The sequence below is a fragment of the Thyridium curvatum genome, assembly GCF_004353045.1.
Source record: "Thyridium curvatum strain D216 chromosome Unknown NODE_97_length_144783_cov_81.221394, whole genome shotgun sequence".
In the NCBI taxonomy this organism is placed as follows: Eukaryota; Fungi; Ascomycota; class Sordariomycetes; order Thyridiales; family Thyridiaceae; genus Thyridium; species Thyridium curvatum.
In genome coordinates this window covers 30,957-45,990 of record NW_022156852.1, presented here as the reverse complement: position 1 = coordinate 45,990, position 15,034 = coordinate 30,957, and the positions used below count along the sequence as shown (strand labels likewise).

General features: G+C 57.0%; 6 protein-coding genes across 6 annotated transcripts; 2 read left to right on the top strand and 4 right to left on the bottom strand.

Annotated features, from left to right (window-relative positions):
• Positions 1-6: 6 nt before the first annotated feature.
• E0L32_011071 (uncharacterized protein) lies at positions 7-935 on the top strand (the record flags this gene model as incomplete). Its single annotated transcript, XM_031133759.1, has 2 exons — positions 7-37; positions 217-935. 2 exons carry the CDS (start codon positions 7-9, stop codon positions 933-935), a joined length of 750 nt encoding a protein of 249 aa, XP_030988714.1.
• A 206-nt stretch (positions 936-1,141) lies between these two features.
• On the bottom strand, positions 1,142-2,896 carry E0L32_011070 (uncharacterized protein; the record flags this gene model as incomplete). The annotated part of the gene is made up of 1 exon (XM_031133758.1): positions 1,142-2,896. One exon carries the CDS (start codon positions 2,894-2,896, stop codon positions 1,142-1,144), a length of 1,755 nt encoding a protein of 584 aa, XP_030988713.1.
• Positions 2,897-3,860: 964 nt separating this feature from the next.
• On the top strand, positions 3,861-5,584 carry E0L32_011069 (uncharacterized protein; the record flags this gene model as incomplete). The annotated part of the gene is made up of 2 exons (XM_031133757.1): positions 3,861-4,637; positions 4,721-5,584. The coding sequence occupies 2 exons, from the start codon at positions 3,861-3,863 to the stop codon at positions 5,582-5,584; spliced, it is 1,641 nt and encodes a 546-aa protein (XP_030988712.1).
• A 1,044-nt stretch (positions 5,585-6,628) lies between these two features.
• Positions 6,629-8,045, bottom strand: E0L32_011068 (uncharacterized protein; the record flags this gene model as incomplete). The annotated part of the gene is made up of 6 exons (XM_031133756.1): positions 6,629-7,107; positions 7,166-7,497; positions 7,573-7,682; positions 7,752-7,771; positions 7,842-7,855; positions 7,963-8,045. 6 exons carry the CDS (start codon positions 8,043-8,045, stop codon positions 6,629-6,631), a joined length of 1,038 nt encoding a protein of 345 aa, XP_030988711.1.
• Positions 8,046-8,788: 743 nt separating this feature from the next.
• E0L32_011067 (uncharacterized protein) lies at positions 8,789-11,224 on the bottom strand (the record flags this gene model as incomplete). Its single annotated transcript, XM_031133755.1, has 1 exon — positions 8,789-11,224. The coding sequence occupies one exon, from the start codon at positions 11,222-11,224 to the stop codon at positions 8,789-8,791; it is 2,436 nt and encodes an 811-aa protein (XP_030988710.1).
• Positions 11,225-11,926: 702 nt separating this feature from the next.
• E0L32_011066 (uncharacterized protein) lies at positions 11,927-13,708 on the bottom strand (the record flags this gene model as incomplete). The annotated part of the gene is made up of 4 exons (XM_031133754.1): positions 11,927-12,510; positions 12,604-13,364; positions 13,461-13,525; positions 13,592-13,708. 4 exons carry the CDS (start codon positions 13,706-13,708, stop codon positions 11,927-11,929), a joined length of 1,527 nt encoding a protein of 508 aa, XP_030988709.1.
• Between the last annotated feature and the right edge of the window lie 1,326 nt (positions 13,709-15,034).

Genomic DNA, 15,034 nt, shown 5'->3' with positions numbered 1-15,034 from the left:
CTCACCATGTTCACCGGAATCGTAGAGGAGATCGGAGGTAAGCTGCCCCAGTCTATCTCATCTCATGCACCTTGACTCATCGAGCTCATAATCTCATCTCACGATGCTCTGCTCACAACGATATACACCCTTCCCACTTTCTACCTCCCATATTTATCACACGCAGCGCATACATATACACACAAGCAAACACTCTAACATACATCAATACTTCAGTCGTCTCCGAGCTCAACAAAAACGACTCGACGGGCGGCACATCCCTGACCGTGACCCTGCCCGCCGGCTCGCAGCTCCTCTCCGACTGCCACGAGGGCGACTCGATCGCCGTCAACGGCGTCTGCCTCACCGTCGTCACCTTCTCCCACAGCGACGCCTCGGGGGGTGCGCCGTCCCGGTTCACGGTGGGCATCGCCCCCGAGACCCTGCGCCTCACGGACCTGGGCGACCTGCGCGCCTCGTCGCGCGTCAACCTCGAGCGCGCCGTGCGCGCCGACACCCGCATGGGCGGGCACTTTGTGCAGGGCCACGTCGACACGACCTGCGTCGTGACGCGGCGGGAGCCCGACGGCAACGCGCTGACGATGCGCTTCCGGCCGCGCGACCGGGCCGTGCTGCGGTACGTCGTCAAGAAGGGCTTCATCGCGCTCGACGGGACGAGCCTGACGGTCACGGCCGTCGACGACGACGACGACGGCGGGGACGAGGGCGGCGAGGGCGAGGGCGGCTGGTGGGAGGTCATGCTCATCTCGTACACGCAGGGCAAGGTCGTGCTCGCGGACAAGGCCGTCGGCGACACGGTCAACGTCGAGGTCGACGTGCTGGCCAAGTACGCCGAGAAGAGCATGAGCGGCATCGTGGGCAGCCTGACGGGCGAGGGCGGGCTGGAGCAGATGATTGGCAAGATTGTGAGGCAGGGGCTGGGTGGGAAGCCCTGAGAGACAGAGAAGGGGGAAGGGAGTGTAAGTGCAAGTCAAAAGAGATGGTCTAAATAGAGCTGAAACGTGTATACGACGTAAAGCGATTGAAGAAATGGCTGAAATGTTATGGGTATATTGAGACACACAGTGGTAAATAACAGCGCCTGACGACAAAGAACTCTCTATAAGGACCAAAAACTCCAGCGGCCTCATTGACGACCCTTTTATGCATCGCCCCAAACCTCGGCAATCTTCTGGCTGAGCGCCTTTGCGACCTTCTTCCTGCCGATGAGATGATTCATCTTGTTGGAGACCAGCTCCCTCTTCCGCTTCCTGCCCAGCTCGTCGGACCCGCACGCCTCAAACGCCTTGACAAAGTCATAAGGCGTCTTCCACCGCTTCTGTATCTCGAGCGCCTTCTCTCCCGTGACGCCCTTTGTGCACATGAGCATCTTGAGGTACAGGTCGCGCAGGGTCATCATGTCCGTCTTGGACACGAGCGATGCGAAGGCCGGGTAGCTGACGTGGTAGCTTGTCGTAGGCTCCTTGTCTCGCAGGTGATTCAATAGCGGTAGGTAGTTCTGCGCCGAGATGACCTTGGTAGGGATGACATGCAGAGGTTTGCTCTCATACTGCTTCTTCAGCAGCGAAGTCATCCTTGCCAGGTAGCGAATCGTGTCGTCCATCTTCTGGGTCCTCTTTATGAAGAAGCCATTGACCACCTGCGTTGAGGCGATGGCCGATTGGACTGCTTCTTCATACTTGAGGTACTGATTCGAGTCCATGTGAATCTCTTCGATCAGATATATGACGTTCCTGACTCCAGACCGGCGCAACCGGAACTTTTGTTCGTGGAATCTCCCATCCTTGATGCTGCCGATCAAGTCATCCAGGCGTTTCCGCTCAGCAATCCAGTCCAGCACCACCTCGTCGCCCTCGGCACCCGAGCGAGCCAGCAAACCCGGGTCATTGCACTTGGCTACCCACAGAACGTCACCCAGTTCCAGACTCCTCATGATCGGCTTGACCCCTTTCTTAGCGAGCTCCTCCTGCATGTAGTCTCTGTCCGTCTTGGCCCGCACCTCTCGTACGTCCAGCACGAGATGCACTGTGAAGGAGCCGGGTGGCAGCCGTATAGGGGCAAAGCTAGGCAAGGACCCATCGGAAGCAATGTGTCCCTCGTTCGCAACGACATCTTCGTAGATGTTCTGTTGGCTAGGCGGAGGTGGTTCGAACTCCAGAGCCAGGCTCTCGGCCCGCACGGCAGTTGGTGCAGGAGCGGCAGCAACACTTCTCGAGGCAGAATGTGCTGGTAGGCTCTGCGGATCGCGTGCCTCGGTGATTTGCCTGATCCTTCCGGCAACATCCCAGCCTTCGTCTGTGAGGGCGTATCGTTTCAAGGGCCTGCCTCTTTCATACACGAGCTCCTTTTGCACAAGCGTCTTCATGGAATTCCAGGCAGTGTAGAACTTGGTCGGGTCAGACGGTGCACTGAAAGAAGCATCACAGTGCGGCTGGGCAGTCTCGATGAGCTCTGCCTTGGTCATGCCCATGGGAGCCTCCGGATCCATCGTAGACAGTGCCAGGACAAGGGCGTAGGCTCCAGAGCGGTAGGTCGGCACATACGCCTTGGCTGGCTTGGCCTTTTTGGTGGTCTTCGCACCGCCGGCCGCTTCGCCAGACTGTGCATCACCACCGGTGCCCGTCTTTTTGGACAGGCCGGGATGCTCCGGCATGGGCAGGCCATTTTCAGCGCAGTGCTTCTTGAGCAAGTCGGTCAGCCGATCGCAGAGCTTGGGGCCGAAGCCCCTGAGCTGCTTCAGCTCCGAAGGGTGAGTGAAGGCTATGGGGCATGCCTTCAGCGATTTGTATGCCTGGTTGTAGGTCGTCACGCCCTTGGAGTTGCGCTCCCGGGCCGTGTCCAGCCACTCCTTGACCCAGCTCAGGAGCAAGGGGTTGGCGCACTCATCGTCAGCCATACCCGCTGAGGTCGATGACGTCTGTGACTTTGGGGCAGGAAAGCAAGACTAAGCTCCCATTGCAATCGGGAGTTGGGTTTTATATAGCCAGCATAGATTGGACAAGTCCTCTAGAGCAATCGGGGTTCGTTGCGAGAAGCGAGGTGCGAAGCAGAGTGCTTGCATAGACCGATTCCAAGGCGCGCGTTGAAGCGCGTCCGAGGTGACAGGGATCTCAATTCAAGATCATCGCCAAGTCAGCTGATCAGAGGTGAGCAGCTCGGTGAGAAAAAAGGCGCTACGTCACTCATGGTCTAGGGGGGTTCTCTAGGCTGTTTCGGAAAGCTTCTCTAGCAAAAGCACGCATCTGCCCAGCATCTCCAGGGCTGAGCTACAGCTGCAAGTCAGTCGGGCCCTAGCGAGCCTAGCAACCCAAGCCAACACGAGCCAAAAGACAGCAAACACGGGCAAACAGCATCCATCCATCCATCCATCCATCCATCATCAAATGTCTCATTTCTTCTCTAGGCGGGGCTTTTGAGATGAAAAAGGAACAAGCGGCCCGCTAGAGGGATTATTCTGTCTTGTCCGGAAGCAGCTGAGAGGTCTACAGATTGCCTCTTGGCTCCCTCAAACCTGCGGGGCTCAGTTGCTGCCCACCCACCCGCCTACTTGTAGAAGCAAGTCCCCCAATTCGGCCTCGGCCCCTCACCACCACCACGGATCTCCCGCCTAACCCGCCCACCATTACGAGCAAAGCAGGCACTGTACTGTACAAGTACTTGTACTTCTAGTGTGGCAGCACGCTGGTTGCCCCTCCACACAAGGCACTGCCTCTCATGCCCTGGTTCTAATTATATCACAGCTTGGTTTCCGTGCAAGCTCTTGATTGTTTTTATTTATTGCTTTCCTCTTTGACGACGTCGTATTCTTTCTCCTTTGGCAATCCATACTCTCCCAGCATAGTGAACCGCCCAGCGTGCCAATGTCTACTGAAGCTCCCAAGATCGTCAGTGCCTCGAAGCGGCACCCCATCGTGCCACTGCCCGCGGGGCAGGCCTACAAGTATGGCACCGCTGGCTTCCGCATGAAGGCCGACCTCCTCGAGGGCGTCACCTTCCGGGTCGGCCTCATCGCTGCCCTCCGCAGCCGTAAGCTCAACAGCCAGGCGATTGGCGTCATGATCACGGCCAGCCACAACCCCGCCATCGACAATGGCGTCAAGGTCGTGGATCCCATGGGCGAGATGCTCGAGCAGGACTGGGAAGCCTATGCCACCCTTCTCGTCAACGCTCCCACCGACGATGCCCTGCTCGAGACCTACAACAAGCTTGCCACGCAGCTCAAGATCGATCTCAGCACGCCCGCCAAGGTCATCTACGGCCGCGACACCCGCCCCTCGGGCCATAAGCTCGTCGGAGCTCTGGCCGACGCCCTCGACGCCACCAACACCGAGGCCGTCGACTACAAGATCCTCACCACTCCCCAATTGCACTACCTGACCCGGTGCACCAACACCGAGGGCACCCCCTCTTCGTATGGCAAGGTTAGCGAGGTTGGATACTACGAGAAGATGGCCGAGGCTTTCGTGCGAGCCCTCAAGGGCCGCAAGATCGACGGCCCGCTCACTGTGGACTGCGCCAATGGTGTCGGTGGCCCCAAGCTGCGTGAATTCCTCAAATACGTCCCCAAGGACAAGGTGAAATTTGATGTCAAGGTGGTCAACGATGATGTTCTCCGACCCGAAGTCCTGAACCTTGATGTAAGTCCCTCATGTCCATTTTCCCCACCCCCTATTCATAATGGGCGCATGTGATGCTCACTTTCCCTTCTTGCTAAATACAGTGCGGAGCCGATTTCGTCAAGACCAAGCAGCGTGCTCCTCCGAGCCCCAAGCCCGTGATTGGTGCCCGATGCTGCTCCCTCGACGGTGATGCCGACCGCTTGATATACTACTGGGTTGACGAGAAGACGGGCTTCTTTATGCTGGATGGCGACCGCATCTCGTCCCTGGCCGCTTCCTTCATCGCAGACCTCGTCCGTGCCGCAGGGCTCGAGGAGGACCTCCGTATCGGCGTCGTTCAGACCGCGTATGCCAACGGCGCTTCGACCTCGTATATCACGCAGCACCTACGCCTGCCCGTCGTCTGCACGCCGACCGGCGTCAAGCACCTGCACCACGCCGCCTGCAACTTCGACGTCGGCGTCTACTTCGAGGCCAACGGCCACGGCACGGTGCTCTTCTCGGCCGAGGCCATCCGCACCTTCGGCGCCAAGGAACCCCAGTCTCCGGCGCAAAAGGACGCCCTCGACACGCTCGCCGCCGTCGCGGACCTCATCAACCAGACGGTCGGCGACGCCATCTCGGACATGCTGCTGGTCGAGGTCATCCTGGCGCACAAGTCGTGGACGATGCGCGACTGGGCCGTCACCTACACGGACCTGCCCAACCGCCTCGTCCGCGTCGAGGTCGCCGACAAGGACCTCTTCCGCACCACCGACGCCGAGCGCCGCCTGAGCCACCCGCCCGGCGCCCAGGACGAGATCGACCAGTGCGTCAAGAAGTACAGCTCGGCGCGCGCCTTTGCGCGCGCGTCGGGCACCGAGAACGCCTGCCGCGTGTACGCCGAGGCGGCCACGCGGGTCGAGGCCGACGAGCTGGCCAACAAGGTCGCGCAGATTGTCAAGAACCATGGCTCGGGTGTGTAGGAACGGCTCGGCAGGCCCAGGCAAGACGACGAGTGGCGTCACCGGCGGCACGGGGACGGCGGCGGCAGCAACGGCAGCAGCAGCAGCAGCACCAGGGAGGCCGCCGCCATTGTCCGCTACGGCGGGGGGTTCCTCGTGAGCGAGAGCGGCCAGTCGGGCTCCCGGTTCCCGCGGAAGAACAGGTGGCTCGGCCCTCGAGGTTCTCGCTCCAATACGTACTAACACAGGGATGAAAACTGTGAGTGGACGACATACAGGGAAGAGAGGCAGACTGGTTTTCTTCTCTTTTCTTCATAAACAAAAGTGCCTTTTTTTCCCCTCTTTTTTTCATCCAACCGTGTCTGGAAGCTGTTCTGATGAAACTCTTCTCTCTCATCTCATGTTCCATCTTTTCGAACCGAATCAAAACAAAAAGCAGCATTTATGTCCCTGGAATGGGGATGGATGTCAGGAGACACGGAAATGTAGCTTCTGAACAAATGAATCAGTAACGAAGAAAAACGAACGGGGGGCTGGCAAGGCGGCGGTGGCGGCGGCGGCACTCTTTATTTTATGCAGTTAGAAAGCACTTACAACCCAAAATCGATGAATTTACATTTGCAAGCTCAGTACGACGCCCTGTTCAAGTGCAGATTGTGGTGCTCAGCATCGCGAGCAACGTACAGATGTCACATGGGAAGAGGCCAGTGTACTTCTCGTTCCTCGTAAACAGTCAAGTAAAAAAATGCTTATAGTCAACTCCCTTGCCTCTGATGATGCCCTCTTCCTCTCTATGCACAGTATGCATGCGTATGAAAAATAGCAACAACCCCTTTTTGCCGTCTATTCGCTTTGAGAAAACTCCCAGCTCCTGGAATGTTTTGTTCCGAGCCATGAAAACGCCTCTTTTCGAATCGCCCCCATTTTTCCCTGTAGAATATTCCTTCTCGCTCATGTGAGCTCATCATCAAAGAAAGGGGTTGTCGTTGAATATACACCAAAGCCACTTCAGTACCACCACACCCAACACTTCTCCTCTGCCATTCTGCCGCATCCCAAATGCATCTAGCACATCTTGTACAAGCACGTGCCCTCGGCGGAGCGTGTCGGGTCCTGCGTCTCGAGCCGGTACTGGACCTTGATGTCGAGGTCGCGGCGGTTCTTCTCGTTGGGGCGGTTGTGCAGGGAGCACTGGACCTCCTCGCCCTGCTGGACGGTCAGGACGTCCTTGAGGTAGAAGACGGTCTGCTTCCAGTGTGTGTACTTGGTGTGGGGGCCCGTGGAGAAGCGGATGGGCTTGTGGCACGCCGTGAACTCGATGTCGAACCAGGCGACCAGGGCGTGGATGAAGTCGTCGCGGCGGCAGGACAGCTCGAAGGGGATACTGAAGGCCAGGTCGTCGGGCTGGCACTTGTAGAGGTCGAGAGTGAGGACGCTAGTAGGGTCCGTCACAACCGCCTTCATCTCGACAGTGTCGACGAGGGGCTCTGAGAGGGCCGTCTCCTTGAGAGGGCTGTAGTTGAAGCCGTAGACGTTGTCCCAGACTGGACCCAGGGTTAGCAGCCATATTGTGAACATGTCAAGGCCACGCTCGATACTCACAGCCAATCTTCTCGTCCTTGTAGTCGCCATCCTCAATACCGGCGACATAGATGATAGCCTTGTCGGGGAAGATGAGGCCGTCCTTGGCCAGGTACCTGTCTCTGGCGTAGAGGACAGTGTCGAGCATGCTCTCGTAGAGCAAGAAATAGCCCATCCACTCAGAGATGATGATGTCGACCTTGGGGAAGGGCATGTCGATCTCCTCCATCTTGCCCTGGATCAGGGTGATCTTGTCCGCCATGCCGTTGACCTTGACGATCTCGCGGGCCTTGAAGATGATTGTGGACATGTCGACGCCAATGACGTGCTTCGCGCCGGCCTTAACGGCGAACCTGTAAAGAAGACACGGCGATCAGTAAATCGGCATTGTCTATATCGGGGTGTCGTTTCTCGGCTCGGTGGCATACATTGACAGGATGGCGGTTCCGCAGCCGACATCGAGGACGACCTTGTCCTTGAAAAGGTGCTTGTTCTGAACAATGGCATTCATGTACGACCTCGTGCGAACCTCGTCTTTCTGTAGCAAAGAAAAGTCAGTATATGATAAATGGACTGTTGAGGAAAGATGGTGACAAGCGTTACTTACCAGCATTTCCTCGTGAATGCCTAATTAGGAAAAAAAAAGACAGGGTTAGCAGGGTTCAAGGCGCGGGGCACTCGAGTCGCAAAGACATACCATGGTGATTGTAACTACAAACAGTAACGTCAGCTGTCAGTCGTGCAATGGAGAAGGTCTGTCGCATAGAGAGGAAGCAGAACAGAAGCCTCTGCGTTTCAGAAGGGTGAAGAATACCAACCTGTTGAAGTAGTGCTGCTCCGAGTGCTCCATCGACTTGAGCTGCTGCTCAGCCGTCTCTATGTCCATCTTTTCGCCAGCCATGTTGGATATAACACTTGGCGCAGTTCGGTGAGAATATTGACAGATAAGAAGAGATGAGGGCTTGAGGTTGAGAAAAAAAATCTATGCAGGAGATCTGCCAACGATATCTCAGGTACAATCTGCTGCCCGAGTCAGATTTGCTTTGCGACAAGATCGAGACGCCCGTCCTTTTTTGCCTTTTGGGACGCTAAGAAGAGAAAAAACAGATGGAGGGGCGGGGCACCAGCGCAAGTTTAGGCGGTCTGCGATGGCAGCAACGGCAGAAAAGCGACCCTGGAGGCGCCAATTCGAATTATTCGAGACCCAACCCAGTAGCGGACCCAGCCGCGGCCCCACCATTAGCGTCCCCTGCCAGCACACACCGCCTTGGACTTAGGTACCGTACAGTTAGAGTTCAGATATTGAAACAGAGTCACTCTACTACCTACCTATAGGTACAGATGAGACAGATGTAAGATGTGGGAGCTACCTACCTTAGGTATTCGAAAGGACATATGTATTTACGTCCTGCACAGTGGCTGACGCAGCAAAGAATCACCAAGCATGAAACCCCTAGCCGACATATCACTTAGGAATGGGTCACACAACCTTAACTGCCACAACACCATAGCTGTGAAGGTGAGAATGCAATTTGTACTACAAGAGAAAAGCAATGTTGGCCCAATCCATAGACCAACTCCAAGCGCCTCCGCTATGCATGGGGTATCACTGTCTAATCAAAACAAAGCCCGCCTCCTTTCTCCTCAACACCAGCGCTCCCAAGGCTCCCTCCACTTGACTCCAAGCAACTCAAAGATCCTCTTCTCGTCCCGTCCCTCCAACAGCTCTCCCTCCGTCACCTTGACCCTTCCCGGGCCGCGCATGACCTCCTTGTACAGGCCTCTCTGGTTCAGGCGCATCTTCTTCCTCGACGCGAGCAGCCGCATACTCCTGTTGAAGATGTCGTTGCCGGTAAAGTAGATGAGTGCGGCCCCGTACTCGGTCTCGGGAACCAGCAGCAGGTCGATGCGGCGCCAGATGCCACCCATCTTGCCCTTCTTGCCAGGAGGCAGCACGCAGCATCCATGCCATTTGCTCCCAGATCCTTCTTTTCCAGGGCGATGTGAGTGGAAAGAGGCGACCTCGGCAGTCAGAAATCCCTCCTGCTTCAGGGTAGACACGAGCTGTTCGAGAAATGGTGCCAAGTCGCCTGCCGACGTGGTGCCCTTCTTCGTGATGATGAAGTCCACATCTCCCGAGGACTCTGCACCTCGACGATAGCTCCCACCGATGAGCAGCTCCACCGCTGGATCGATCTTCGACGCCGTCGAGATGACGTGCTCACCAATCGCCTCCACCTCCCTACGGGGGATGCGTGTGTTGAGGTCATCGTAGTGCTCGATGCCCATGCGTTGATTGGCGGTCAGCTTGGCATTCTGTAGGAGGTCGTCGAGGGTGGTGAAGCCCTGTGCAATCCATTTAGTGGCCTGGGTGTTTCCAACTCCGTAGATCTTGATAAACACCTCGAGGACCTGGTCCATCGGCTCTTTTTCGGCGTATTCGAGCCGCTTCAGGCGGTTTGTCGTGACGATTTCCTCGATTTTCTGGGCCAAGCGGTCGCCAATGCCTGGGATCTGGTATGCTTCCTGGGCCGTCGTGATCTTCTCGGTCTGCTGGCGGAGGGCAGAGATGCCCTTCCGGTACGCATAGGTGCGCCAATGGTCGTTGATGCGAGTGTAGTAGTCCAGCATCTTCTGCAGCACCTCTATCGTCCTAGAGTTGGGGTTCTGCTTGTCTGCGCTCTTGTCCAGCGTGCCTCCACGATTGCAAGCGAATTTTTCCTCCCAGCGAATGGACTTCTGTTGCCGAGGTGCTGACTTGTCGAGCGAACGTCTCTTCCGCCGGTTCTCGTCCTCAGATCCTGCCTCCAAGTCCGAGTCTCCAGCATCGCTTCCCTTGGGTGACGATGCCTCCCCCTCATCCTCATCCAGTGGAACGTCCTTATACTGTTGCATCAGCTGGATGTATTCTGAGAGTTCGTCATGAGGGCCTGAAGTTTGGATGTGACTGGACCGGATTATGTCTCTCGAATCTGATGGCATGGGAGGCGAATTATGGTCGGTTCCTAGTTGAGACGATGGGATCACGATCTCGGCGAGGGGTTGTCTAGGGGTCGTGCTTTGCTGAGAACCGCTTGTCACGGACCTGGTAACCCGAGTACGAGCCTGTCCTGAGGAGCTGTCTGAATGTGAAGGTGTTCCGGCCGGGGGCACGTAATCCCACTTGGCAGGGTCATTCTGCGGGCGAGCTTTGATCTGCAGCGACTCGTCAGAACTGGGAGGAGCGTCGACGGAAGGCTTCTTTGGCGCGATCTGAAGCTCTGCAGGTGGCGCTGGGGCACCGTGAACACGGTACTTCGGTTGCTTCTCGTTGACGATGTGACGGTACTGGATGCAGTCCAGCGGGTACTCTTCGCATACCACCTTGGGCTGCTCTTCCTTGTCCTTGATGGTCGACAGCAGTGACTTGATATCCTTCCATGCCAAACCCTTGTCGACAATGACATGCGTCGCCTGGGGTAGCTCCCTCACCCACTGCGCACCGTAGTCTTTCGCCTTGGCGATACGCAGCTTCCTGGTCGGCGCAACATCATCATTTGGGATGTAATAGAAGGACAATCCTTTGAGAATCTGTTCAGATTCTGGAATGGACTTGTCGATCGACTTTCGCTTGCGCTTGCGCTCAGTTGGTACTGAGGAAGATGAGTCCATCGACGTTGTCCGCACAAGCTTGCTGAGTGTGGCTGGCAAGGGGTGTGTTGTGCTGCGGCGGGGATGATTGGAGACCTTATCCGAGTCTGCGACAGGTGTGTCCTCGATCACCAGCGGAGAGTCAAATGTGGACCCTGGAACTGGCATGGATGGTGTTTTCTCCCGGGCTACCGGGGTGCTCTTGATGATAGCATTTCGTTGTTGTGGCAGGGGAGCTGACTCAGGGACTCGCTCAGCTAGAGGTTGCTGTTGACTTGGTGACGTTCGTGATTTGGATCTGACCCCAGCGAAGAAAGCACGGCTTTGGCTGCGATATTCCATCTCCTTTGTCGAATGCTCAAGCTCCTCTTCTTCATCATCGTCGACATTTTGAAGTGCGTCCAACTGCTGGAAGAAAGCGATCTTGTCGTGCAAGGGAGGGGAGGACATCTTGTCTGGTGTTGTCACCTCCAGGTTGAGCAAGTTGGGTGTGAGAGGTTGACAAGGCGAGCGAGATTTTTCTGCAAAAAGAAGCTCATTTTGTACCTGCTGCTGCAGGCAGCGGCGGTGGAGCAACGCGATAGGTCGAGTGAATATGAGAGTGTTGAGACATGAAGTTGGGATGAAAGAGATCTGAGCGCGATCTCATAGTTAGTGAATGGCGTGCATTAGTGAATCACGTCAAAAGAGTCGGTGGGTACAGTTGCAGGCGTCAGTGCCTTGCGGGGTAGCTCTAGTTACCTAATTCGTAGTTGGTCGAGCAGCTTCCGGTGCCTAAATTTAGTTCTTGGCAGCACCAAACGCATCCGTGGGTTTCTCTTCACTCTCGGCTCCATTCATACCTATTCAAAGCCATGAACAATGCCTCAGTTCAGATGAAGATAAAGGAGACTATATACTGTACTTGATTAAGTGTAGGTGATGGCACTGGATGGCTTTTATTTCCTCCCTCCCAAGACCTCGTCTTGCTCTCCTCAAACCTGACATGACTGGCCACTGAATGCCAGCCAGCAAGCCGAAGCAAATATCCTCTCAGAGCGTCCTCTTGACAGATATATGTATGCGATATACAACAAATACTGGTACAAATAGCAAATCGACCATTATGTGTTACTCCCGAGCAAACCCCGCCCTTTTTTTTCCCCTTTAGCACTAGTGTGACGACGGCTGCCCGGCATACATCCTCACGTCCCTCAGCGGGATGCTGTCCTTCTCCGCCATGCCGCCGTACCGCGCCGTGTCCCTCGAGACGAACGAGTGGTTGTCCATCGGCGACGCCCGCTGCTCCTCCTCCTCCCCGTTGAGCACCTCCCGGGTCACCTCGACGTAGTCGTACGCGAACTCGCCGATCTCGGCGTCGTCCATGCCCGCGACCTCGGCGTCCTCGCGGGCCCGCAGCCGCAGGCCGGGCACCATGTTCATGAGGAAGAGGATCAGCGTCGTGCAGGCGAACGAGTAGCAGCCGCCCGAGAAGGAGTCGGCGAGCTGGTAGCCCAGCTGCACCCAGTGGCCGTTGAGCCAGCCGCCCTCGATGACGGTCACGCCGTCGAGGTGCGCGATGTAGTCGGCGGCGAAGAAGGCCGTGCAGATGTTGCCGACGAGGCCGCCCACGCCGTGCACGGCGAAGATGTCGAGGGCGTCGTCGACGCGCAGCACGAACTTGAGCTTGGTCGCGTAGTTGGCGCAGGCGGCGCCGAGCACGCCGTACGGCACGGCCGCCCAGGCGGGCACGAATCCTGTTGCGTGTGGAAAAGCGACCGTCAGCAACTTCCGAATAAGCATACAAGCAACGAGGAGCGGGGGTCAATAGAGATTTCTTTTCTCCTTACCTGATCCAGGGGTGATGGCGACAAGGCCGGCCACGACGCCCGAGCAGAACCCGACGGTCGACCACTTCTTCTCCAGCCGGTAGTCGAGCACGCACCAGGTGATGCCGCCCATGCACGCCGCGAGGTTGGTCACCTGCGCGGCCATGATGGCGCGCATGTTGGCCGCCATGGCCGAGCCCGCGTTGAACCCGAACCAGCCGACCCAGAGGAAGACGGTGCCGACGACGATGTGCGCGACGTTGTGCGGGCGGTAGTTGAGCTCGTGCGTGCCGTGCCCGCGGCGCTTGCCCAGCATCATCGAGTAGGCCAGCGCCGCCGACCCGGACGCGATGTGCACGGGCGTGCCGCCCGCGAAGTCGAGCCCGCCCATCCGGTTGCTCCACCCGCTCGGGTTCCACGTCCAGCAGGCGATGGGGTCGTAGACGGCCGTCGCCCAGATGAACATGAAGAGCACGCAGGGCAGCATGCGGCCGCGCTCGGCGACGGCGCCCGTCGCCAGCGCCACGGTGATGGCCGAGAACATGCCCTGGTAGACGGCGAAGAGCAGGTCCGGGATGCGCGCCGACCCCACCGACGGCTGCGCCAGGACCCCCCTGAACCCGAAGTTGGCGAGATCGCCGATGAACTTGCCCGCCGTGTGGGAGAAAGTCAGCGAGTAGCCCCAGAAGAACCACTGGAAGGTCGTGACGGCGGTGGCCATGACCGAGAGCCAGATGAGCGAGAGGGCCGACTTGCGGCGGGCCAGGCCCGAGTAGAAGAAGCTGTGTGCAGGGTTTCCGGTGTCAGTACATACACACACATGAGAGAGGGCTAGTCGGTAGGTGATGGGGTGGTGGGGGGGGCATTTCTGTTCTTACCCAACTCCCGGTATCATCAGCAGGACGAGGGCCGTGGCGACGATCATCCACGCGATGTCGCCAGTCTGGAGGGCATCAAAGTTTCAGGTTAACCCGGTTGGCTCCGTACGTCAAAGCAGCCGGCTACTCACCTCGTACCAGATGTTCAAGTCATCCTTCAAAGAGTCACCTCCCGTGGCGATCGTGCCATTGTAAGGTACCTTCAACACATAGTACTGGTCGAGGTCGATCCCGTCAATGACCACCATTGTGTCCCGCTATGCCGAAGAGGCGGTTGAGACCGGCTTGGGTGGTGGATCAAAAGGTCAAGTGTTTACAGCCAGGCGTAGAAAGAGGGCCTTCTCTTCTTCTTCTCACATTGGACGGCGGTTCTCGAGATACTCAAGAACGACAGCTCGATGGGTCATCTTATGCAAGGCAGTGACGGTGATGATGATATCTCGAGCAGAACAATAGGAAGAAAAAACATTTCAGGCATGGCTTATGCAAGGCATTGGAGAGCGTTATATGTCAGACGCCGCCTCTCTGTCTCTCTCTCTCCAGCAGCACAGACCGACAGGCGGCTTCGAGTGGCTGTAGATAACGGTGGCCCCCCCTCCCCTTTGGGGCTGAGCGAGTGAGGTTTCGAGGACAAGAAAAAAGGAACAAGACCTGCCCTCGTCACCGAGGCAAGCAAGCTCAGATGGGGGCTAACGTTACTTGTGCCCCAGTAATCTCTTTGTTACAAGAGACCAAGCACCCCTATCCTATCCCATCCGTGTACACACACGAGACAAGAGGGGAGAAAAAGCAAAGAATACCTACCTACAACATTGCTATCGTTTCTGGGGGGCCACTCATCATGTGAGCGCGCGAGTGTGTGTGTGTGGACTGACCAGGGGAGGCTTATCAGTTCCAGGTCCATGACGGAACGGAACGGACGGCCATCCCCCAGGTTGACCGCACGGCTGTCACAAGCCAAGAATCGAACGAGAGCACCATCATCAAGCCACCAACACAGAGAGAGAGAGTTGGAGCTAGTCTGCCTGCCCTGCGCGATAAAGCTTAGTTACTGGGAGGAACTCTACAGCAAAGAGATAACGAGGTGTTGGGAGGGGGGGGTCACATTATGACTAGAGCTATATGAGCATGATGCAGAACAAAGCTTGCTTCCCCGAAACCCCTGATCCCTGGGGCTGGGTCTGTGGCCGTCGGCAACGCCTTGGGAAGAGAAGAGTCTCCAAGGAAAAAGAAGACAGAACCAGGTAAGGTGCGGCAGCTAAAGGTACCGGTTCGCGGCAGAGCCCGCGTGATAACAGAACGAAACAGAGACAAGAAAAGGCGCCTCTCGTAAGCACAAAAAAGGAAAGATAGGAAGTAGCTAAATGCGACGACGCGGGTGCGAGGATCTCCCACGCATGAACAAGGGTGGTTAGAGATAAGGAAGTCTGGCCTTCTGATTGGTCCCAGCTCACCACGGCGATATGCGGCCCCTGACCTCGGAAAAGCAGGCCTCAGCAAAAATATGCGGGATGACGGGGAAAGGGTGTGGGGGTTCCAGGTCAGCTTCGAGAAAGACAAGAGAAGAACACATT